Below are 23,863 nucleotides of genomic sequence, written 5' to 3' on the forward strand. Positions count from 1 at the left end.
GAAAAACTGAGGTCCTGGGTGCTCTCTGAGTTTGGAGGTTTTCTTCTAGACGTTTCATGACCCAACTAGGTAACATCATCAGTGCTAAAAAGGAGTGGGGATTGTGGAGAGGAAGAGGAAGACTGTGGGTTCCTTGGTGCTCTCTAAGCTTGGTGGTTTTCTTACAGACGTTTCATGACCCAACTAGGTAACATCATCAGTGCTAGAAGGGAGGGGGAGGAGGAGGAGGATTGTTGGGTCCTTGGTGCTCTCTGAGTTTGGAGGTTTTCTTGCAGACCTTTCATGACCCAACTAGGTAACATCATCAGTGCGAGAAGGGAGTGGGGTTTGCTGTCTCTATACAAGTGGCTTGCCGTGTCAGTACCGGTGGGTGCATTCTTGATGGTTCCTTGACGAGGCTGTTCTTTACTGTTTGATTGAGTTGGTAGTTCCTCGATTGGGGTATTGTTTACAGTGGTACCTCGATACTCGACTGCTTCCAAATTCATCAACTTTGGTCTTTTTTTTCTTCCAGGTTGTGGGTAATGACAGTGAATGCCCTGCAACCGTCAGGCAAAACGGTCAGACAGCAGAAGTACACCCAGAAGGACTTGCTCATCGATCCCCTGATTGTGTTAAGGTGTGATCCGAGGGTTCACAGGTAAGGCTGTTTTACAAATCCTATCCTCCTCAACAGCTACCGGTGTGTGTGAGTGTGTGTGTGTGTGTGTGTGTGTGTGTGTGTGTGTGTGTGTGTAGTTCTCAGGACGCAATCTACAAATGATGCAGGCGCAACATTTCAAACTGTGTCAGTCAGGGCGGTACAGGTGAGTCCTCCACTTAGGATTACAATTCAGGCCAAAATTTCGGTTGCTAAGCGAGACCCTTCTTTGGCAAGTTTTGCTCCATTTTACGACCTTTCCTGTCAACCACTGTTAAGTGAATCACTGTGGATGTTAAGTGAGTCACACGGTCGTTAAGTGAATCTGGCTTCCCCCATTGACTTTGCTTGTCAGAAGGTCGCCAAAGGGGATGACGTGACACACCCACCCACCCACCCTCCGGGACACCGCAACCATCTTTAATGTCAGTTAGCTGCCAAGCAGCCCAATTTTGATTACGTGACCGTGGGGATGCGGCAATGGTTGTTAAGTGTGACAAAATGATCGTAAGTCACTTTTTTCAGTGCCGTAGTCACTTTGAATGGTCGCTAAATGAACTGTTGTAAGTGGAGGACTACCTGTATTCGGCTCGGCAAAAAAGAGACTTGCACTTTATCTTATTTTTTTTAATCTTGATAAGGGGTTTCTGCTTCAGTTCAGAGATCTGATTTGCCAAAGTGTGCACAGCGGCTGCTAACGTCACAAGCAGGCAGAGTGGCTGAATTCCCACGATGGCTGGCTGGCTGGCACTTCTCGTCTTAATGCACACGTGATGTAGGCCAGGGCTTTTCAACCAGTGGTACAGGTACCACCTGTGGTACATTGGCACCTGGCAGGTGGTACGTGACCATCTTAGAAAAGTGGCAGCGGGGGAGGGGAATGAGCTGAACTGGTGGCAGCACCGCACAAGCCTGAGCGAGAGACGGCTGGAGCTGCAGGGCTGTCAGGGCTCAGCAGAAGCGCCAGGATCAGCGCCAGGATCTAGCTGGACGAAGCGCCGATCAGCTGGAATGTTGCAGCATCTCCAGGGTCTTGTGATTTACATCCAGATGCTCAGCAAGTGATTCATATTTATGACGGTTACAGTGTCCCAGGGTCATGTGAAGTGACCAAACCCTCCTGCAACCACCCAGCAGACGGGGGGAATAAAAACCAAACACCCCACCCCACCCCCACTGCCAATCCTCAACAGAAATGCTCACAACAATGAAAACCTCGGACAGGAGGAAGAGCGCCGCCAGGCGGGCAGGCAGGTGTCTTGCTAGGCTGTGGCTTGGGAGGCACTTTTTTCAGTGCCATTGTAACTTTGAACAGTCACTAAGCGAAGTGTTGTAAGTCGAAGACTAGCTGTAGTTCATCACTTTTTTTTTTTTTGGTCATCAAATTTTTGACACTTTACTAGGCGATTGGTGGTACTCGGATGTCGCCGTATCCTAAAAGTGGTACAATGGGTGAAAAGGTTGAAAATCCCTGATGTAGGCTTTGCCATCCAGCATTTTTTGATCCAGAAGTTTGATTTTGTATTTTTGTATTTTTTATTTTTTTGTAATGGAGTGTTCCCGGCGATACAGACCGTTTCTCAACTTATGACCGGTTCCTTAAGGACTGTTTGTAAGGTCTCGCTTCAGCTAATCCCTTAAGAAAGTCGAACTCTTGAAGCCAACATCATTTCAAAAAGATCTTTGATTGAGAGGTAGTGAGGGCAGAGAAAACAGGCAGGATGTTGTGATTCAGTGTCAGCCTGTGCTCCCAGCAGCTGAGTCTGATGAATCTGAGGAGGAGGAAAAGGAGGGGTTTGGAGAGCCTTTGGTGTCAAAGGGAGGCTCTGATGCACTGCAGGACTCTCAGCCTGGCCCCTCCAGTCGTGTTCCTCACAAGGCTCAGCTATGTGAGGAGGAGGTGTCGGACTCAGATAAGTCACAGCTGAATCTGTTCAGAGACGCTAGAAGCAGAAGGCAATCCAGCAGAGCAGAGCAGAGAAAATCAATGAGGCAACTCAGTGAGAGGAGGAGAAGGCAGTGAGAAGCCACGCCTTGGGAATGATAATAAAAGGGGAAGGTTTGGGTGGGGCTGGTTGCTGAAAGCAACCGTTTGGAAACATTCTAAGAGAATCCTGGTCTGTTCTTGCTAATCTGTTTGACTTGTTGGATGTTTTGAATCATGTATTTTTGGTTGAAGAAAATATTGTGCTGCTTTTTTGTTTGAAAGACTTTATTATTTGGAACTGTAAATAAATTTGGGTTGGGTTTTTCCCCCCAGCCTATTGATTGTTAAAAGGAAAAAGGGGTTGTCCCTGACACACAAAAAGGGCCGGTCGTAGGCTGGAACAGAACACAGGATCTAAATTTCCCGTGCCAAAATGATAGGTTAAACATTAGGTTGTTTAGACCAGAGGTCCCCAGTCTTTTGGGCGCCAGGGACCGGTTCCATGGACAGAGGTTTTTCCAAGGACCGGAGGGGTGTGTGCGTGGTTTGTATGCTGCCTGCATCCTGCAGATGGGGCTTTGCTTGTTTGTGCGGACCGGTTGCTGGCCTGCCGTGGCCCGGTACTGGTCCACGGATCGGGGGGTTGGGGATCCCTGGTTTAGACCCCTCCCAACTGCCCACTCCATGAGAGCCAGTCCAGAGTCGTGAAGGTGTTGTGAGAACTTCAAGCTGAGAAGGTGATAAGAAGTTGTTTTTGGGTGCTGCCACCTTGGTTCTCCGGAGACGAGACAAAGCAGATGGCTCCAGGGCAGGGGTGGGGAACCTTGGCTCTTTTATGGCTGGCTCAGGAATTCTGCATTTTACAATATTTTTTCCTCAAAATGGGCATTTACTTCTGGTTTGTTTTTTGTTTGTAAAACCGGCCCAGGGCAAACAATTCACTCACTGAATGATGGCAACGTTCACTTAACAACCGTGGCATTTGCTTTATGAATGCCACATTTGTTTAACGGCTGGCGTGAAAGTTGTAAAATCAGGTTTCTCGCACGGCTGGTCTGCTTCACAAATACACGCCAGTTGGCCAAGTGCCAGAATTTTGATCAGGTAGCCATAGCCCTAAGTGCAGGCGAGCAGTCGTTAGTCACTTTTTTCAGTGTTGCCGTAACTTGGAATGGTTGCTCAACAAATGAATGAGGGCGAATCGACGTGTCCCAGGATAATGTTGCGGGATCCAATCTGGGTCGGTCGCTAGGAACAGAGATTTAGTCTTTTTGAACTTTTGGACTCGTATTTATAAGTACCACAGCCAGGACAGCACACACACACACACACACACACACACACACACACATTGCTGGATCAGGTCTACAACCCCAGGTCTATGGACTGGCACCGGTCCGTGTCATGCCAGCAACCGGTCCACACAAACAAGCCAAGCCCCATCGGTGGGATGCAGGCAGCACACAAAACCACGTCCCTTCCGGTATGTGGAAAAACCTCTGTCCACGAAACCAGTCCCTGGTGCCCAAAAGGTTGGGGGCCACTGTGCTAGAGAGATGTTCTCTAAGGATGGGCTCCACCAAGAATCCGAAAGTTCAGAAGACAAAACCTTTGGTCCCGGGGACCGACCCAGATTAGATCTGCTAAACGAATGGTTGTAAGGCCAGGACTACTGTGTTTACCCCAAAGTAAGGCCTACGCCAACAATAAGTCCTAGCTTGATTTTTGGGCATGGGCCTAATATAAGCTCTATCCCAAAAATAAGCCTTAGTTTTGGGGCGAGGCACACACCTAAAAATCAAGCTCGGGTGGGGGTGTGGAGCTTCCCCACCCGCCCTGCACCCGCTTACCTTGCAGCCAGGCCTCTCCTTGCCAGCCCACTTCTTCTTCTGATGCCTCTTCTGCAGCCAGGCTTGCATTTCTCAGTCACAGGGCTTTCCGGAAGGCCACTGCAGCCGAGAACCGAGCTATGGATTCAATCTGTAGCTCGGTTCTGCAAGACCTCAGCAGCCGAGCACCAAGCTATGGATTGAATCCATAGCTCGGTACTCGGCTGCCTAGTCTTTCTGGAAAGGCCTGACTGAAAAATGCAGGCCCGAATGCAGCTGCAGAACTTTGGCCCCAGAAGAAGTGGACCGGCTGGGTGGAGCTGTCGGTGCCGGAGGTGATGTAAGGACTACCCCAAAAATAAGACCTGGTGCCTCTTTTGGAGGCAAATAAAAATAATAATAAGAACCAGTCTTATTTTCAGGGAAACACAGTAGCTGTACACCTCTATTCACTTCTTTTCCCCCCCCCCCACCCTCTATTCCTCCCCCCCCCTTGTTTGTGTCTCCTCAGGTGCCCACCTCTGATGGATATCACTCTGCATATGCTGAATGGCTACCTGCTGGCTTCAAAAGCCTACCTGAGCGCTCACCTCAAAGAAACGGCAGATCAGGACATCAGGCCTTTGCAAAACAACGCAATGGGTTTGGAAGGCCCTGAAGTGACGCGGGACGAACTGAAAAACGCCTTGCTAGCAGCCCAGGTAATTTTACAAAATATTCAGCTCTTGAAAGGACCAGTTTTCAACAGCTCTTAGCTTCTAGGCAGGCAGGCTGAGAGTAGTTGGGCCGTAAGCTGACCTTTCAACATGGCTGCCATCCTCTTGCAGTTTGCACCATTGAAACGGACACGATATGTTCGAAGATACAGCGGCACTGAAAAAAAAGTGGCCCAGGTTTTCCGCACTTTTTTCCCCCATGCTTCGGGCCATTGCAGCATTCCCGTAGTCACCTGATTAAAATTCAGATGCTCGGCAGCCGACTCAAATTGACGACGGTGGCAATGTCCCGGGGTGTGTGTGTGTCACGTGATCCCCTTTTGCAACCAAAGTCATTGGGGAAGCCAGTTTCACTTAACAACCGTGTTACTAATGAACAAATGCTTAACAAGGTTTTTTGTGGTAACAGCCGGGTGGCTAACTGAGCACCTGCCGTGATTCACTTTGCAACGGTGGCAGGAAAGGTGGTGAAACGGAGCAAAACTCGCTTAACAACCGCCGTGCTTAGCAACGGAAATTTGTGAGGTTGTAAGTTGAGGACTAACTAGCTGTATTAGGTTAATGCAGCTCCTGGTGGTTTGCTTCTGGCTGCCAATGCAGAATCCAGTGAGCCATTTATCCCCTCTGCACAAAAGGCTGCCGATTTGCGTCCCACCTGCTTCCACAAGGGAAGGTTGCAGAATTTGGCCCTTAAATGTGGCCTTTTGGTGCGCCAGCCAAAGGACAGCACGTTCTCAGCTGCTGAAATCAGGGGGTCCTTGGTGCTCTCTAGGCTCATCTGGGTGCTGGTGGGGAAGTGTGTTTGGTCTTTTTGTTGTTCCCTTTTTGGCTTGTTGATTGTGTCTTTTGCATAGTATGTAAATATTGTTTATATCTATGTGTCTGTGGATGGCTAATTTGCGAGAGTGCCAGGCTTCTAGAAATTCCCTAGCACCCAGATGAGCCCAGATTAACTCCCAAGATTAACACCAGACTAACAATCAAGAAGTAGAACAACTTGCCTCCAGAAGTTGTGCATGCTCCAACACTGGAAGTTTTTAAGAAGAGATCGGACAACCACTTGTCTGAAATGGTAGAGGGCAGGGATAGGCCACCTTGGCTCTTTTATGACTCGTGGACTTCAACTCCCAGAATTCCTGAGCTGGCATCGCTCAGCTTGGAAACTCTCCCTTTCTTCCTTAGCTCAGGAATTCTGGGAGTTGAAGTCCACGAGTCATAAAAGAGCCAAGGAGGCCTACCCCTGGTATAGGGCAGTGGTGGCGAACCTTTTGGAGACCGAGTGCCCAAACTGCAACCCAAAACCCACTTAAGTATCATTGGGTGCCAGGTGGACATGGCCCATTGGGTGGGTGTGGCCCATTGGGTGGGCGTGGCTGCGTTGGTAACAGCAGACTGGTTGGGACTAAAAGGTTCAATCAATCAATTCCAACTTTGTGAGATTTTTGTTTCTGTGAGAAGTTGAAATTGATTGATTGATTGAACCGCAGAGGCCTAAAGCAAAAAGGTTTTATGAAACCCAGCTGAAGGCCTAGGACTGGGGTGATGGCGCGCGTGTCCATAGAGAGGGCTCTGCGTGCCACCTGTGGCACGCGTGCCATAGGTTCGCCACCACAGGTATAGGGTTTCCCGCCTGAGTAGGGGGTTGGACTACAAGACCTCCAAGATCCCTTCCAGCTATATTCTATTCTATTCTATTCTATTCTATTCTATTCTATTCTATTCTATTCTATTCTATTCTATTCTATTCTATTCTATTCTATTCTATTCTATTCATTCCATTCTTTCATTATTCTGTTCTCTACTCTACTCTACTCTATTCTATTCTATTCCTCCATTCCATTCTTTCATTATTCTATTCTATTCTATTCTATTCTATTCTATTCTATTCTATTCTATTCTATTCTATTCTATTCTATTCTATTCTATTCTATTCTATTCTATTCCATTCCATTCCATTCCATTCCATTCCATTCCATTCCATTCCATTCCATTCCATTCCATTCCATTCCATTCCATTCCATTCCATTCTTTCATTATTCTGTTCTACTCTACTCTATTCTATTCCTCCATTCCATTCTTTTATTATTCTATTCTATTCTATTCTATTTTATTCTATTCTATTCCATTCCATTCTGTTCTATTCTATTCCATTACGTTCTGTTCTACTCTACTGTACTCCTATTCCTATTCCTATTCCTCACGTAAACAATGTCCCAATCAAGGAACTGCCAAACAAGGTAACACTAAACAGGCGAAATGAAGAACCTCCAAGACCACCCCCACCAATGCTGACAGAACAAGCCACTAGAATATAAAATGAGAGCAAACCCCATTCCCTACAAGCACTGATGATGTTACCTAGTTTGGGTAGTGAAACATCTGCAAGAAAACAAGCATGCTCAGGCCTTTATTACTTTATAAGTATCTTAAGACAACAAACATAATTAACAACCTTCTTTCTCCTATTTTCCTTACAACAACAATTCAGTGAGTTGGGTTGCGCTGAGAAAGAGCAATTGGCCCAAGTCGCCCAGTTGGCTTTCATGCCTACGGTGGAATTAAAACTCACCCTTACCTGGCGGTTGACCCAAAGTCCCCCATCTGGCTTTCATGCCTAAGGCAGAACTAGAACTCACTGTCTCCTGGTGATTGGCTCAAGTCACCCATCTGGCTTTCACGCCTAAGGTGGAACTAGAACTCACCATCTCCTGGTGATTGGCTTCAGTCACTTAGCCAGCTTTCACGCCTAAGGTGGGACTAGAACTCACCATCTCCTGGAGATTGGCTTCAGTCACTTAGCCGGCTTTCACGCCTAAGGTGGGACTAGAACTCCCCCTTTCCTGGCGATTGACTTAAAGTCACCCATCTGGCTTTAGTGCCTAAGGTGAAACTAGAACTCACCGTCTCCTGACTTGCCTTCTTCCAGGACAGTGCTGCGGTGCAGATCCTTCTGGAGGTTTGCTTGCCTTTGGAAGAAGAAACGTCTCCAGGTAGCAAGTCCAGCAGATTGCTGATGAGCCAGCTGGGAACCGCTGAACGCGGTCCTCAAAAAATGCAGCCCAAAGAGGAAGAGGAGGAAGAGGAGGAGAAGGAAGACGGAGAGGGGGAGGGAGTAGAAGACAGCCTTCTCTGCAACTTGCGGGAGGTCCAGTGTCTGGTCTGCTGTCTGGTGCACCAGATGTTCATCGCCGATCCCAACATCGCTAAGCTGGTTCACTTCCAGGTGCGTGTTGGCTATTTTACAAGAGGCCCTTTGGAGAAGCTGGGTGCCCATTCCGAGGCTGAAGCTTCCCTGAGTCTTTCCTGGTTTTCTTCGCACTTGAGCTTGTTGTTGTTAGTTGCGAAGTCGTGTCCGACCCATCGCGACCCTATAGACAACGTTCCTCCAGGCCTTCCTGTCCTCTACGATCTTCTGGAGTCCATTTAAGCTCTCGCCTCCTGCTTCAGTGACTCCATCCAGCCACCTCATTCTCTGTCGTCCCCTTCTTCTCTTGCCCTCAACCTTTCCCAGCATGAGGCTCTTCTCCGGTGAGTCCTTCCTTCTCATTAGGTGGCCAAAGGATTTGAGTTTTAGCTTCAGGATCTGGCCTTCTAAAGAGCAATCAGGATTGATCTCCTCTAGGACTGACCGGTTTGATCGCCTTGCAGTCCAAGGGACTGGCAAGAGTCTTCTCCAGCACCAGAGGTCAAAGACTTGAGCTTGAGGTGCCCTTAATTACCATGTTTCCCTGAAAATAAGACCCAACCGGGAAATAAGCTCCAGCCTAATTTTCCAGGACGCTCGTAATATAAACCCCACCCCCAAAATAAGCCCCAGTTCAGATCGTCAGCCAGATGGACGCATTTAGTACCGTATTTCCCTGAATATAAGCCCTAGCTGGAAAATAAGCCCTAATGTGTCTTTTGGAGCAAAAATTAAGACCCGGGGAAACACAGTAAATATGTCAGATAATTACAGGTAACTCTCAGGTTACAACAATTATGCCCATGACGGTCATGAGATGTAGCAGTTGTCAAATGGGACAGGTGACCACATAGAAGAGGGAGTCAAGCTATTCTCCAAAGCGCCTGAAGGCAGGACAAGAAACAACGGATGGAAACTGATGAAGGAGGGAAGCAACCTAGAACTAAGGAGAAACTTCCTGACAGTTCGAACAATTAACCAGTGGAACTCCTTGCCTCCAGAAGCTGTGAATTCTCCAACACTGGAAGTTTTTAAGAAGAGACTGGACATCCATTTGTCTGAAATGGCATAGGGTTTCCTGCCTGAGCAGGGGGTTGGACGAGATGACCTCCAAGGTCCCTTCCATTTTATGACTATTACCACTGTTGACTGCAATGGGCAGTCTCCGTTATGGTCCTGTATTATGTGACATATTTAATTGATGGCATCCCGAGCCTTACGGCTAATCCATACGGGCTACTCTTTTTTTTCGTCCCTTTCTCTCCAAACAGGGCTATCCTTGTGAGCTGCTCCCCCTCACCGTGGCTGGCATCCCCTCTATGCATATCTGCCTGGACTTCATACCCGAGTTGATTGCTCAGCCTGAACTGGAGAAACAGGTACCGCCCCTTCTCCTCCCCGTACGTGTGGCTCTGGGGTCTTAGATCAGGGGTTTTATTGCTTTCAGCCCAATCTGGAAGAGTGGCTGTGTGCCAGGCCCCCTTGGCGAAGAAGCACTGTCCCCAGGAAGCAGGTCACCTTGGGCTCCTGGCACCTCTCCTCTTGGAATAGGCTTCACCAGAAATATGGATGGCCCCAAATTTGTTGGCTTTTCGCAAAGCTGGGAAGACCTCCCAGGCTTCGGGGTCAGGATGTTCCTTCGAAGGGCTCTCAGTGGGAGAATGCGTAGGGTGAACGAGCTGAGATTTTGTGTGTGTGTGTGTGTGTGTGTGTGTGTGTGTGTGTAAGGAGGAGGAGGCATTTTTGCCTTCATCTTGACAGGTTTTAGGCATGATGCTTTTATTCGGTCTGCGATTCAGACATTCCCAACAATGGTTGGAAACTGATCAAGGAGAGAAGCAACCTGGAATTAAGGAGAAACTTCCTGACAGTGAGGACAATTAACCAGTGGAACAGCTTGCTACCAGACATGGTGGGTGCTCCATCACTGGAGGTTTTTAAGAAGAGGCTAGACAAGTCACCTGTCTGAGATGGCATAGGTTCTCCATTGGGCTCAAGGTGCCATCAGTTAAATATGTCGGATAATACAGGACCCTAAAGGAGACTGCCCATTACAGTCAACAGTGATAATGGTCATAAACTGGGTAAACAACAACAACAATAATAATAATAAAGTTGGAAGGGACCTTGGAGGTCATCTAGTCCAACCCCCTGCTCAGGCAGGAAACCCTATACCATTTCGGAAAAATGGCTGTCCAGTATCTTCTTAAAAATTTCCAGTGTTGGAGCATTCACAGCTTCTGGAGGCAGGTTGTTCCACTGATTAATTGTTCTAACTGTCTGGATGTTTCTCCTTAGTTCTAGGTTGCTTCTCTCCTTGGTTAGTTTCCATCCGCTGCTTCTTGTCCTGCCTTCAGGTGCTTTGGAGAAGAGCTTGACTCCCTCTTCTTTGGGGCAGCCCCTGAGATATGGGAACACTGCTATCATGTCACCCCCAGTCCTTCTCTTCATTAAACTAGACATACCCAATTCCAGCAACCGTTCCCTATATGTTTTAGCCTCCAGTCCCCTGATCCTCTTTGTTGCTCTTCTCTGCACTCTTTCTAGAGTCTGTCTGTGTGTGTATGTGGTGGTGGTGGTGGGGAATCTCGATGTCAGAACTTTGGATCTGGGTCATAAGTCCCCTTTTTCGGGTCTGTCATTTTCAAAAGAGCAACTGGACCCCCTTGGGTTTTTTGTTTTTTTTGCTTGAAAATGCTTTGCTTCTCATCCAAGAAGCTTCTTCAGTTCTGAAGTTTGCAATGGAAAAAAAAACAAGAACGTCCAGTTGCCTTTTGGAAAAAAAACACCTTTGGGACAACCATGAGCTGGAGGGTTGAGGATCTCCCTAGACTGAGTCATCGGCTGTAAGTCGAGGATTGCTAATACTTGAAATATACATCAGTCAAAAGTATTTATTTATTTATTTACTTACCAAATTAAAATTTTAATTTAATTTTTTAATTATTTAACTAATGTATTCTTATTTTATTGCCCTGTACACCGCCCTGAGTCCTTCAGGAGAAGGGCGGTATATAAATCAAATAAATAAATAAATAAATAAATAAATAAATAAATTTAGGTGTTCCCCCCCCATTCACCAAAGAGAGAAGCAACCTGGAACTAAGGAGGAATTTCCTGACAGTTAGAACAATTAATCAGTAGAACAATCTGCCTCCAGAAGCGGTGAATGCTCCAACACTGGAAGTTTTTAAGAAAAGACTGGACATTTGTCTGAAATGGTATAGGGCAGGGGTAGGCAACCTTGGCTGTTTTATGACTTATGGACTTCAACTCCCAGAATTCCTGACCCAGCATGGCTCAGCATGGAAGCCTCTCCATTTCTCCTCAGCATGGCTGGCTCAGGAATTCTGGGAGTTGAAGTCCACGAGTCATAAAAGAGCCAAGGTTGCCTACCCCTGGTATAGGGTTTCCTGCCTGAGCAAGGGGTTGGACTAGATGACCTCCAAGGTCCCTTCCAACTTTATTATTATTCTCTAATGCAGACCATAAGTGTGCTTGTTCTAGGGTAAAATATGTCCACAGGCATCTCTGGCGCCTCAATCCTTCTAGGAATCTTTCTTGCCCGCTGTTCTAGATTTGGTTGTCCCTTTTTTTTCCAGATTTTCGCTATCCAGTTGCTTTCCTACTTGTGCATTCAGTATGCTCTGCCCAAATCCCTCAGCGTGGCACGTTTGGCTATCAATGTCATGGGAACGCTCCTGACAGGTAAGCAGTGCTAAAGGTAAACGTTTCCGCTGTCCAATTGTGTCCGACTCTAGAGGCCATGGTGCTCACCTCTGTTTGTTAGCCGAAGGAGCCAGCGTAGTGTTCGAAGACATTTTTCGTAGCCACATGGCGAGCGTGGCTGTACGCCTAAGGCAGGGTTTCTCAAACTTGGCCACTTTAAAGACTTGTGGACTTCAACTCCCAGAGTTGAAGTCCACAAGTCTTAAAAGTGGCCAAGCTTGGGGGCTCCTGGCCTAAGGGTACAAAACGCTGTTACCTTCCCACCAAAATTTTACCTATTTATCTACTCACATTTGCATGCTTTCGAGCTGCTGACTGGGCAGGAGCTGGAGCGAATAACAGGAGCTCAACCCATCGTCCAGTGCTCGGGTCTCGAATCTGGGCTGTCAGCTTTGCAGCCGTCAAACGCAGCGTTTTTAACTGCCGAGCCTTTGCACCCTGGAAAATCTACCACTGCCAACTAGTCAGTGCCGGCCCCAAAGGTGCTTTTTTCAGGAGGCAACTGGACTTGTTTTTTCTTTGAAGACGTTTCGCTTCTCGTCCAAGAAGCTTCTTTGGCTCTGACTGCGACGGTGGTGCTCCTTGCAGACAACTGGTCGTTTGCCTTCTTTTAGAGAGTCGTTGAGGCCACGTGGAGGCTTATCTGTGTCCTTTGTTGTTGTTAGTTGCGAAGTCGTGTCCGACCCATCGCGGCCCTATGGACAATGTTCCTCCAGGCCTTCCTGTCCTCTACCATCTTCTGCAGTCCCTTTAAGCTCACGCCTACTGCTTCAGTGACTCCATCCAGCCACCTCATTCTCTGTCGTCCCCTTCTTCTCTTGCCCTCAACCTTTCCCAGCATGAGGCTCTTCTCCAGTGAGTCCTTCCTTCTCATTAGGTGGCCAAAGTATTTGAGTTTTAGCTTCAGGATCTGGCCTTCTAAAGAGCAGTCAGGGTTGATCTCCTCTAGGACTGACCGGTTTGATCACCTGGCAGTCCAAGGGATTCGCAGGAGTCTTCTCCAGCACCATAGTTCAAAGGCCTCCATTCTTTGGCGCTCGGCCTTTCTTATGGTCCAACTTTCACAGCCATACATTGCAACTGGGAAGACCATGGCCTTGACTATACGCACTTTTGTTGACAGGGTGATGTCTCTGCTTTTTAGGGTGCTGTCTAGATTTGCCATGGCTTTCCTCCCCAGGAGCAAGCGTCTTTTAATTTCTTGACTACAGTGTCCTTAGGGTCACGCAAATGAGGACACAGATAAACCTACAAGTGGCCTCAAGGATTCTCTAAAAGGAATGCAAATGACCAGCTGTCTGCAAGGAGTATAAATACTTCCATTCCCCGCCATCCAGCCAGAGTTGAAGAAGCTTCTCGGATGAGAAGCAAAATGTCTTCAAAAGAAAAACAAGAAAGTATATTTGCCTCCTGAAAAAGCACCTTTGGGACAACCATGACCTGGAGGACTGAGAATCTCTGTGGACATTTAGTGACGGCTGGAAAGTCAAAAGGGACTTTCTTGATGTGAGATTGCATTTTTGGAACCAAACCTCTCTTTGTAATGGGGAGAACATGAAGCCCACTTCACCCGTCCCGGCCAGCGCCAGTGCTTTTCTTAATCTATTTATACTGTCTCTCATGTAGGAATTAGTATGTATTTATTTCCTTCGTCCTGTTGGACTTTGTCTGGCCATGTGTATAATGGTGTATTACAGGTAGTCCTCGGCTTATGACCCGAATTGAGCCCCAGATTTCCAGTGTTAAGTGAGACAGCTGTTAATTGAGTTTTGCCCCATTTTATGACTATGGCAGAAGAGGTCGTTAAAATTGGGCATGCCGCACTTAATAATTGCTTTGCTTAGTAAGAGAAACTGCTGGAAATTGTGTTCATAAGCCAAGGTCTACCCGTAGTTAAGTAACTGTCTTCTGAAAGTTATCTTGTAGTAAGATGGGCAGCCAATAAATTTTATAAACAAAGAAAGAAAAGACATTCTCCCATGTTTCTTCAAACTCTAGAATAGATTAGAATAGAATGAAATAAAATTAGAATAGAATAGAATAGAATAGACCAGACTATACAGAATAGAATAGAATAGAATAGAATAGAATAGAATAGAATAGAATAGAATAGAATAGAATAGAATAGAATAGAATAGAATAGAATAGAATAGAATCTTTATTGAGAACAGAATAGAATCTTTATATAGCATAGCATAGAATAGAATAGAATAGAATAGAATAGAATAGAATAGAATAGAATAGAATAGAATATACAATAGAATAGAATCTTTATTGAGAATAGAATAGAATCTTTATTGAGAACAGAACAGAATAGAATAAAATCTTTATATAGAATAGAATAGAACAGAACAGGAATAGGAATAGGAATAGAATTCTTTATTGGCCAAGTGTGAACAGACACACAAGGAATTTGTCTCCGCTGCAAACGCCCACAGCAGCCATATAAACAGCAAGTAATAGGTCATTGATCACAATCATAATTACAATCATTAATCATAAGTCACAAACAACAACTGATAAATCATAAGAAAGCAATAGGAGAAGAGAGTTGGAAATATGAGAAGACGTGAGAAGATGTGGAATGAGACAATACTGCGGGAATGACGTGTTCAGCAGAGCGATGGGGGCGGTGGGGGGACTGTCTTTAGGTTTGGTTGTTTTGGCATGCAGTGCCCTACAGCGGCGTTCCGAGGGGGAGGGGGGGAGAAGTCGAAATAGACTATGTCCAGGATGTGAAGGGTCTGCCGATGTTTTCTCCGCCCTCTTCCTGGTTCGTGCGGAGTAGCACAGACAATGTTCCTGTTGTCTCAACAGTTCTCACCGAGGCCAAGCGTTACACATTCTTTATGCCAACCCTTCCTTGCCTGGTCTCCTTCTGCCAAGCCTTCCCTCCGCTATACGAAGACATCATGGCGCTGCTCATTCAGATCGGACAAGTTTGCGCTTCGGATGTTGCCACCGAGACGAGGGACTTTGATCCAATTATTACACGTAAGCCATCGTGTCCAATGGTTTCAGCCTCCTCGGCTTGCCTCGGGCGTGTCCTGGCTCCTTCAGTTGTAGTACAGGTCGTCCTCGACTTACAGCAGTTCATTTAGTGATCGTTCAAAGATACAGCATCACTGGGGGGAAAAATGACTCACAATCATTTTTACACACTTAACAGCCATAGCAGCATCCCCAGGGTCACATAATCAATATTCTGACTCATATTTATGACGGCGGCAGTGTCCCCGGGCATCGTGTGATCCCCTTTTGCGACTTTCTCACAAGCATAGTCAGTGGGGGAAGCTGGGGCCACTTAACAACCTTGTTACTAACTTAACAACCGCAGGGATTCACTGAACAACTGTTGCAAAAAAAGGTCATAAAATGGAGCAAGAGTCACTTAATGACCGATTTGCTTAGCAGTGGAAATTCTGGGTTCAATTGTGGTCGTAAGTTGAGGACTCTCTGTACCTCCGCTGGAAGCTGGTTCCACGCTCCCGCTATTCTTTCTGTGACGTCATCCTTTCTAACGTGACTTTTGAACTTCCCTCCTGTCACTTTGAGGGTATGTCCCCATGTTCTTGATTTGCGCTTAATGTTGAAAATGCTGCCTTCTAGAGTCTTATTCCCCCCTTTATGAGCCCTGGTTAGAATGCAGTATTGCAGGCTGACTCTGCCCACTGCCGGGAGTTCGATCCTGACCGGCTCAGAGTTGACTCAGCCTTCTATCCTTCCGAGGTCAGTAAAATGAGGGCCCAGATTGTTGGGTGCAATATACTGACTCTGTAAACACTTAGAGAGGGCTGTAAAGCACTGCGAAGCAGCATATAAGTCTAAGTGCTATTGCTATTGCTTCCTTCCCTTCTTTCTTTCTATCCCTCCCTTTTCTCCTTCCCTCCCTCCTTTCTCTCCCTCCCTTTTCTCTTTCCTCCCTCCCTCCCTCCCTTCCTCCCTTCCTTCCTAGGGTGGTGCAGTGGTTAGAATGCAGTATTGCAGGCTGACTCTACCCACTGCCAGTAGTTCAATCCTGACTGGCTCAAGGTTGACTCAGCCTTCCCTCCTTCCGAGGTCGGTAAAATGAGGACCCAGATTGGTATGCAAATAATGCTTCTACATCGTAAACAAGCCAGAGAGTGCTGTGAAGCGCTATGAGGACAGTATATAAACCTAAATGCTACTCATATATTTAAAGGTTTTGATCATGTGGCCTCTTATGCTCTTCAGGCTGTACATCGTCTGATGCTCCAGTCTCCTGATATTTTTATCCCTTAGTCCTGTGGTGGCGAACCTATGGCACGTGTGCCACAGGTGGCACACAGAGCCCTCTCTGTGGGCACGCACACCGTCATCCCAGTCCTAGGCCTTCAAGCTGGGTTTTATAAAACCTTTTCGGTTTAAGCCTCCGCCACCGTGTGCAAAAAAAAAAGGTTCAATCAATCAATTTCAACCTTGTGGGAAAAAAAGATCTTGCAAAGTTGGAATTGATGGATTGAAGTTTTTAGACCCACCCGGTCTGCCGTTACCACTGCAGCCATGCCTACCCAATGGGCCATGCCCACCCCATTGGCCACACCCACCCAATAGGCCATGCCCACCCAATGGGCCACGCCCACCCGGCACCCGACGATACATAAGTGGGTTTTGGGTTGCAGTTTGGGCACTCGGTCTCTAAAAGGTTTTCCACCACTGCCTTAGACCTTGCACCGTTTTTATTGCCCATCTCTGGACTCTCTCAATCTTCCCACTTTCCCAAACTCTGGGCTAATCTGCCGATGGATGATGATAACGTTACCCATTCAGTCATGTCTGGCGATTCTGTGGGCCACATCTTCCCATCTTGCACTGCTTCTTTGAGTTGTTCTAGGCCAGGGGTAGGCAACCTTGGCTCTCTTATGACTCGTGGACTTCAACTCCCAGAATTCCTGAGCCAGCATGGCTCAGCATGGAAACCTCTCCCTTTCTCCTCAGCATGGCTGGCTCAGGAATTCTGGGAGTTGAAGTCCATGAGTCATAAAGCGGCCAAGGCCTAGGACAGGGGTAGGCCACCTTGGCCCTTTTGTGACTCGTGGACTTCAACTCCCAGAATTCCTGAGCCAGCATGGCTCAGCATGGAAACCTCTCTCTTTCTCCTCAGCATGGCTGGCTCAGGAATTCTGGGAGTTGAAGTCCGCGAGTCACAAAAGAGCCGAGCTTGCCTACCCCTGGTCTATGCTCTGCCTGGTGTCCGTTTTGTTGGCATCCAGCCACCGTGTTCTTTGCTGCCTGCCTGCTTTGCTTTTACCACTAACTCTCCCCAACATAATTGCTTTCTCCGGTGAATCCCCCTGCACGACACGGCCAAAGTAAGAGAGACGCAGTTTTGTGATATATTTTTTTTCCCCTTCCAGAGACACGTCTGGTGTTATGCGCTCCAGTACTTGCTTGTTAAGTCTCCTTTGCTGTCCAGGGAATACGCATGGGCCTTCTCCTGCACCACAGCTCAAACAAATCGATTTTCTTCCCGTCTTGCTTTTTTAAACTCCCAACTTTCAGGACCAGCTACCGGGAACACACTTACGTTTGGTTGTCCTTGCTTTTTCCATGCTGATGGACATCCTATGTGCCTAACTTCATCCAAGCCTTTCTACTCTCCGCCTTTTAACTTTTGTCCTTTTTGTTTTTTCCCGCCATGAATGATCTCTTAGGCCTCCAGCAACTGAAGGAAAAACCCACCGAACACGTGAGGCTTCCGAAGAATCTGACTCACAAGCCCGGAGGAGGGACCACCAGCACAGACCCCAATGTCCAGCTTTGCCACTGCATCGAAAATACCTTCGTCGAGATCATTAATATGAGCGTCGGTGCCGTTTAAACACATCTGGATCGGTTGGCTGGTCACCCAGCGTGGGATGTCTGCGGGTTTTTGCCTAGCGTCAAAACCAAGGATTGTCCAGAAACACGTGGAGCGTTTCTCACTGCAGGGACACTAACCTCAAGTCAACACAACAGCTGTTTTCAGAGAAAGGTTGACTAGAGATGATTAAGATCTGTTTTGTCCAGCCAGACCTCTTCAGACAACCACCCTGGCTGGAGATTCTGAGAAAGAGGAGCATGGGTCAAGGGGCAGGGGAAGCTGGTCTGGTGTTACCCTTTCCCCTGCGTTGGGAATCCAGGTTTCCTTGCGTTCCAAAGAGAAGGCCAGGCAAACAATGATTGCCAATGGATAATGTAACATCTTTGGCAGAATTGGATTGACCTTTTGTAAAAAAAAAAAGGTCTTATATTTCTTCACCTGACTCCATCGTATCTTGGATTAAAGCTGAAAAGGTTAAGTTTCAGATAAAACCTTAATCTGTGGAAATGACTTAGGACAGTCCCGTAAAGTGTTGTGGGGCTGTGAAACCAGCTAAAAAGAAAGAAAGATTATGGACATGCCATTTTGAGGAAGCTACCTATTTTACAGGCACTCTTGGACTTCCAACCACAGCCGAGCCCAACATTTCCATCACTAAGCAAGACAGTTGTTCTGTTTTGCCCACTTTTACAACCTGTCTAGTAGTTAGGTGAATCACTGCTCTTGTTAAGTTTACACGGTTGTAAGGTGAATCCGGCTTCCCCTATTGAGTTGGCTTGTCAGAAGGTCGCAACAGGGGGATCATATGGTCCCCGGACATGCCAGTTGCCAAAAGTCCACATTTCGATCCCGTGACCGCGGAGATGTTGCAATGGTCATCAGTGTGAAAAACGCAAGTTTTTTTTCAGTGCCGTTGTAATTTTGAACGGTCGCTAAAGGAATGGTTGTAAGTCGAGGACTGTTTGCGCTTGCGTGAACTGTACTTATCTAGTGGTCGTAAAATCTGAAACGGCGAATAGGGAAGGAAGGGACTAAAGAGCCTCCAGCTTTTAAGCTAGACGAGGAGGCCGAAGAGCAATAAATACGTGTTTGTTTCTGCAAAGTAGAAAAAGCTTAACCCCCCCTTTGAAAATTGGGAGGGAGCACGACTTTCACTTGCTTGGAAGGGAAAGAGTTTCTAAGCAGATCCTTGAAATCCGTTTTTATTCTTTTTAAATGGTGTTGTGGGGGGTGGGGGGTGGGAAGCAGCTTTAAAATACAATTTCACAAGAGCTGGGTTAGGCTTTTCTTATCCCTTCCTCCTTTCTTTCCGCAAAACCAAGGTATGAAAGAGAGCAGTCTTTCTCAAACTTAGCAACTTTTAAGGTGTGTGGACATCAACTCCCAGAATTCCCCAGCCGGCATGCCAGATTGATTTATATGCCAGAAAAATCAGCACGTTTATGAGTTGGCGTGGGAAGCTTTTGGCCCTCCAGGTATTGCCAGCCTAACTCCTGTCCGCCATAATAATGTCTCTTTATCGTTGGCCAGTCTGCCCAAACACCATTTTTTTTCACATCTACAAAAACGTAATAATATTCGTTTCCAGTCAAGAATTAAAAGATATTTATGATGTGGTCATCAACTGATATCGACAGTTTTGAAATGAGCAAGAGATTTTTTGGGAGAAGGCAAATCTGGCTAGTCTTAGTTTGCTAAGTATATCTACGAAGATAATTTCTAATCAATTGTGCCTTTATCCATTACTTGGAGCATAGTCTTTGACAGCTGTGGATGTTTGGGGGTATTGTGTGTCTCTGTGTGTGTGTTTTAATGATTGAAGAACAAAACACAAATATGTTACCTTAATAGAAGAGGATTATTCAAGTTACCGTATATGGTATAAGAATCAATCCTCGGCCAGCTGAGAGTCTAAAACTGTTAGATCTGGTTCCTCAAAAAGTCCAAATAATTTTGGCCTTCGGATACTTTGGCATAATTTTGCTGAGATGGCTAATGTCAGTGCTACAAAGCAATATTTTTATCTTGTTTTGGATGTATTATCAACATGCATTAGAATGTCGTTTTTATCATAGAGATAGGTGTCTTGTGGATAGCGATGTAATATTTGTACACAGTTGTTGTTTCCATTGCTGCAGTTTCAAGATGGCTGCCGTGTTTTAACCTGTAATTGATAAGCATTCAATTTCAAAGAGATTCATTGGAAAGAATATGTTTCTTACTGTATAAACAGCTGTACTTTTTCTATTCATTTTTTTTAAAAAAGACACCAATGTCTCTTGTACAGTCAGCAGATTCTCTGTATGGGGATTCTTATGTATTCAAACAGATCTAACTCACACAAGAGAGGAAATATTGGAAGTTTGCGGGAACAGGGACCCCCCCCCCCAACATTTTCAGACATGTAGAAGGTCTGCACTAAACACATCTTGAGAAGGCTGCTCCTGTTTCCAAATAAACACTTAGTCCTTGGAGATCAAGATGTAAAAAAGATGTTGAGACTCTAGAAAGAGTACAGAGCAGAGCAACAAAGATGATTGGGGGACTGGAGGCTAAAACATATCAAGAACGGTTGCTGGAATTGGGAATGTCTAGTTTAATGAAGAGAAGGATGAGGTGGGGGACATGATAGCAGCGTTCCAATATCTCAGGGGCTGCCCCAAAAAAGAGGGAGTCAAGCTGTTCTCCAAAGTGCCTGTAGGCAGGACAAGAAGCAACGGATGGAAACTAATCAAGGAGAGAAGCAACCTAGAACTAAGGAGAAATTTCCTGACAGTGAGAACAATTAACCAGTGGAACAACCTTCCTCCAGAAGATGTGAATGCTCCAATACGGGAAGTTTTTAAGAAGAGACTGGACAGCCATTTGTCTGAAATGGTATAGGGCTGTGGTGGCGAGTCTATGGCACGTGTGCCAGAGGTGGCACACAGAGCCCTCTCGGCACGCGCGCCATCACCCCAATCTTAAGTCTTCAGCTGGGCTTTATAAAAACTTTTCGCTTTAGGCCTGCACTGCCGTGTGCAAAAAAAAAAAGGTTCAATCAATTTCAACTTCTCATGGCAAAAAAAAGATCTCGCAAAGTTGGAATTGATTGATTGAACTTTTTAGACCCACCCAGTCTACCGTTACCACCGCAGCCATGCCCACCCAATTGACCACACCCTCCTAAAGGGCCACACCCACCTGGCACCCAATGATACATAAGAAAGCCATAAGTGGGTTTTGGCTTGCAGTTTGGGCACTCGGTCTCTAAAAGGTTCGCCATCATTGGTATAAGGTTTCCAGCCTGAGCAGGGGGTTGGACTAGATGACCTCCAAGGTCCCTTCCATCCTGATGATGATGATGATGATGATAGTCCTGGACTTGTGACCGATTGCTTACCAACTGATTGACATTACAATGGACCTGCCTGGGGAGTAGTTATGATTCAATATGAAGTTCTTGCAGCCACCCTCTGTGATTACATGAGCAGTTCTCCCGAGATTTGTGGCCTTCTGCTGCATCCCACAGTCACGTCAATGCGTTTTATGATGGTTTTGCTAGTAACCAGCAATTCCTGTTTTTGGCAAAACCCTCCCATAGAGATGGTTCACTTAACACTCATACACACACACAAAGGTTATAAAATCAGGTCAGTCACTTGGGTGACCCAATTTACAAGCATCACGACTTAGGACCTGATGGGCAGGCTCCATTATGACCATAAGGTGAGGACTACTTGAATTATGTATTTGATATGTTAATTGAAAATAATTCTTGGCTGTGCACTGTGGTTTAGAAAACCACTATATTAAAATAAGAAAATAATTACGTACTCCTTTTAGTATGCAACCACAAATCAAACATGTTTCTCTTTTGTGCTTAAGAACTGCAGCCGTTGCCCAATTAGCACATTTCAGCCCGTTGCAGATTTCAGCTGAAGATTTTTTTTCCCCATAAACCTTTTGAATGCATAGTGTGGAAGGCGGTATATAGAAGAAATAGAGTAGAATGATAACTTGATTGTCACTTCAAATGTACGTTACATTTGAATTTCATTAAAATGAAATTTTGTTGCATACAGCTCTCAAAGGGTCACCACCTCCAACATACACTACATAAATACGACAAAAATAAATAAATACAGAATTATGCATATACCCACATATATGACACAGAGACAACACAGTCTAGTTTGGATTATATATAGATATTCCCAGTGGTGGGATTCAAATATGTGAACAACCGGTTCTCTGTGGATGCCGCTTCTGGAAGTCCATTCTGGGCCTGGGCAACAAAAAATTAGCTACCGGTTCTGCCGAAGTGGTGCAAACTGGCTGAATCTTTCCCCCCCCCCCCATATTCCCAGTTTCAACCTCTGGCAGCAGCTGGGAGTTGAAATGATTGCAGCAGGATGGAAATGCAACAAATGGATGAGGTAGCAGGTAGAACTTACTTTACCAGAGAGTCGGATGGACAAATTATTAAAAAGTGAAATTACAGTACAGAACAACCACCTGCTTCTATTCCCTGGGGATTAGCACTGAACTGGATAAAAAATATAGCCCAACTTTTCCCAAAATCCTGAAATGACTCCTGCTAGTTGTATTCTTGAAGCAGATTCAAATGAAGTAAAGTCAATTGTTTTACAATGGGAGTTGGGTAAGTGGCATAGCATGATAAATATGACCTGATTGTTCCAGCAGAAATATATATATAAATGGACAGAGCATTAAAAAAAAACAACCAAAATTATTTGCGACATCTCCTAACATTAGATGGGCTTCAGCTGTATTGGTATGTCAAATGAAGACCCTGAAGGTATGGCTAGGGACCCCATGGAGGTAGGCAGCCTGCAAGGTAGCTGTATTATTCATACATTTCTGGTTGACACTGCCCTATGTTTTATGTTTTTAACTATTTTAACTTTTTTATGGTTTTGGTTGCTTATTTATTCATGTTTTGTGGTTTTAACTTTGTGAGCCCACCCCCCACCCCCAGTTCACGCATATAGGATATGTGGCTGTATTCATTCCTGTGGGGATCTTTGGCACTCTCCGAGCTTGGTTGTTTTCTTTGTGGTGAGCACAGCACAAAACATCGTGGGCTGTCCCGACACCACTGGATGACCTCGCCAGGGCCCGCTGCCTTGGCAAAGTGAGGAAAATTCTCAGGGACGACTCACACCCTGGTCGGTACCTCTTTCCTCTTCTACCATCGAGTAGGAGATATAGGAGTATAGCCAGCCATAGCAACAGGCTGAAGAACAGCTTCTATCCATGGGCTGTCAGGCTCTTGAATGGGGAATAATTTTATAATTTTATATATGATTGACTTGCGAGGCTGGTGTGTTGTGCAGTCGGCTCACATGGTGTAACAAGATGGTGGGTTTGTTGTCACTGTGAGCTGTGGTGGTAGGGGGGCACGAAGGGAGGCTCAGCCAATCTCAATGTATACATGGTTGTACTTTGACAATAAAGGTTCATTCATCATTCTTGCAGATGTTTCATTACCCAGTAGGTAACATCATCAGTGGGGATTGTTTTGTGTTTATACATGTGGGATTCGTTTTGTCTAGTTGTAATAAACAATTACCAGCCAAAACTTCCAAGAGAAAACAATGGTAATTTATTTGTACTACTTTGCAAAGGGGGGTGCTTCCTTGTGCATGCAAGCACATAGTGGACACACCTTAAATCCTTAAATCTTCAATCTTAATATTCTCCATTGCGGTTACCAATTTACCTCCCACTTCTGCTCATTGCCTTAGTAATCATGCTGTAATCATGCCATCACAACCTATCCAAAGCTTCCAAATTGAATACATTATCTCCACCCGATTACGTCCCCCACTCCTCTAATCTGATCACCCCCTGCCCTTATGTACAAATTACCTTTTAGGACTGTTAGTTCCTAGGGGTTGTCACGATTCTCAAGTTTCAGCTAGGCTCATGAGATTAAAATATATACAGTGTATTTCTTCACAGGGTAGCATGTCTTCTGCAGTTTCTGTAAAAACAATAGGCTCTTTTTC

The 23,863-nt window shown here is 45.9% G+C and overlaps 1 protein-coding gene across 1 annotated transcript in view; it reads left to right on the forward strand.

Annotated features, from left to right (window-relative positions):
- INTS2 (integrator complex subunit 2) overlaps positions 1-20,139 on the forward strand; it is a 63,929-nt gene extending 43,790 nt beyond the window's left edge. Inside the window, exons 19-25 of the mRNA XM_083379666.1 lie at positions 515-640; positions 4,908-5,097; positions 8,039-8,335; positions 9,568-9,675; positions 11,899-12,004; positions 14,843-15,019; positions 17,701-20,139. Coding sequence (XP_083235792.1) covers positions 515-640; positions 4,908-5,097; positions 8,039-8,335; positions 9,568-9,675; positions 11,899-12,004; positions 14,843-15,019; positions 17,701-17,867 — 1,171 coding nt within the window. The 3' untranslated portion in view covers positions 17,868-20,139. The remainder of the gene's footprint in view (positions 1-514; positions 641-4,907; positions 5,098-8,038; positions 8,336-9,567; positions 9,676-11,898; positions 12,005-14,842; positions 15,020-17,700) is intronic.
- Positions 20,140-23,863: the final 3,724 nt, after the last annotated feature.

Source organism: Vipera ursinii, assembly GCF_947247035.1.
Source record: "Vipera ursinii genome assembly, chromosome: 1".
Taxonomy (NCBI): domain Eukaryota; kingdom Metazoa; phylum Chordata; class Lepidosauria; order Squamata; family Viperidae; genus Vipera; species Vipera ursinii.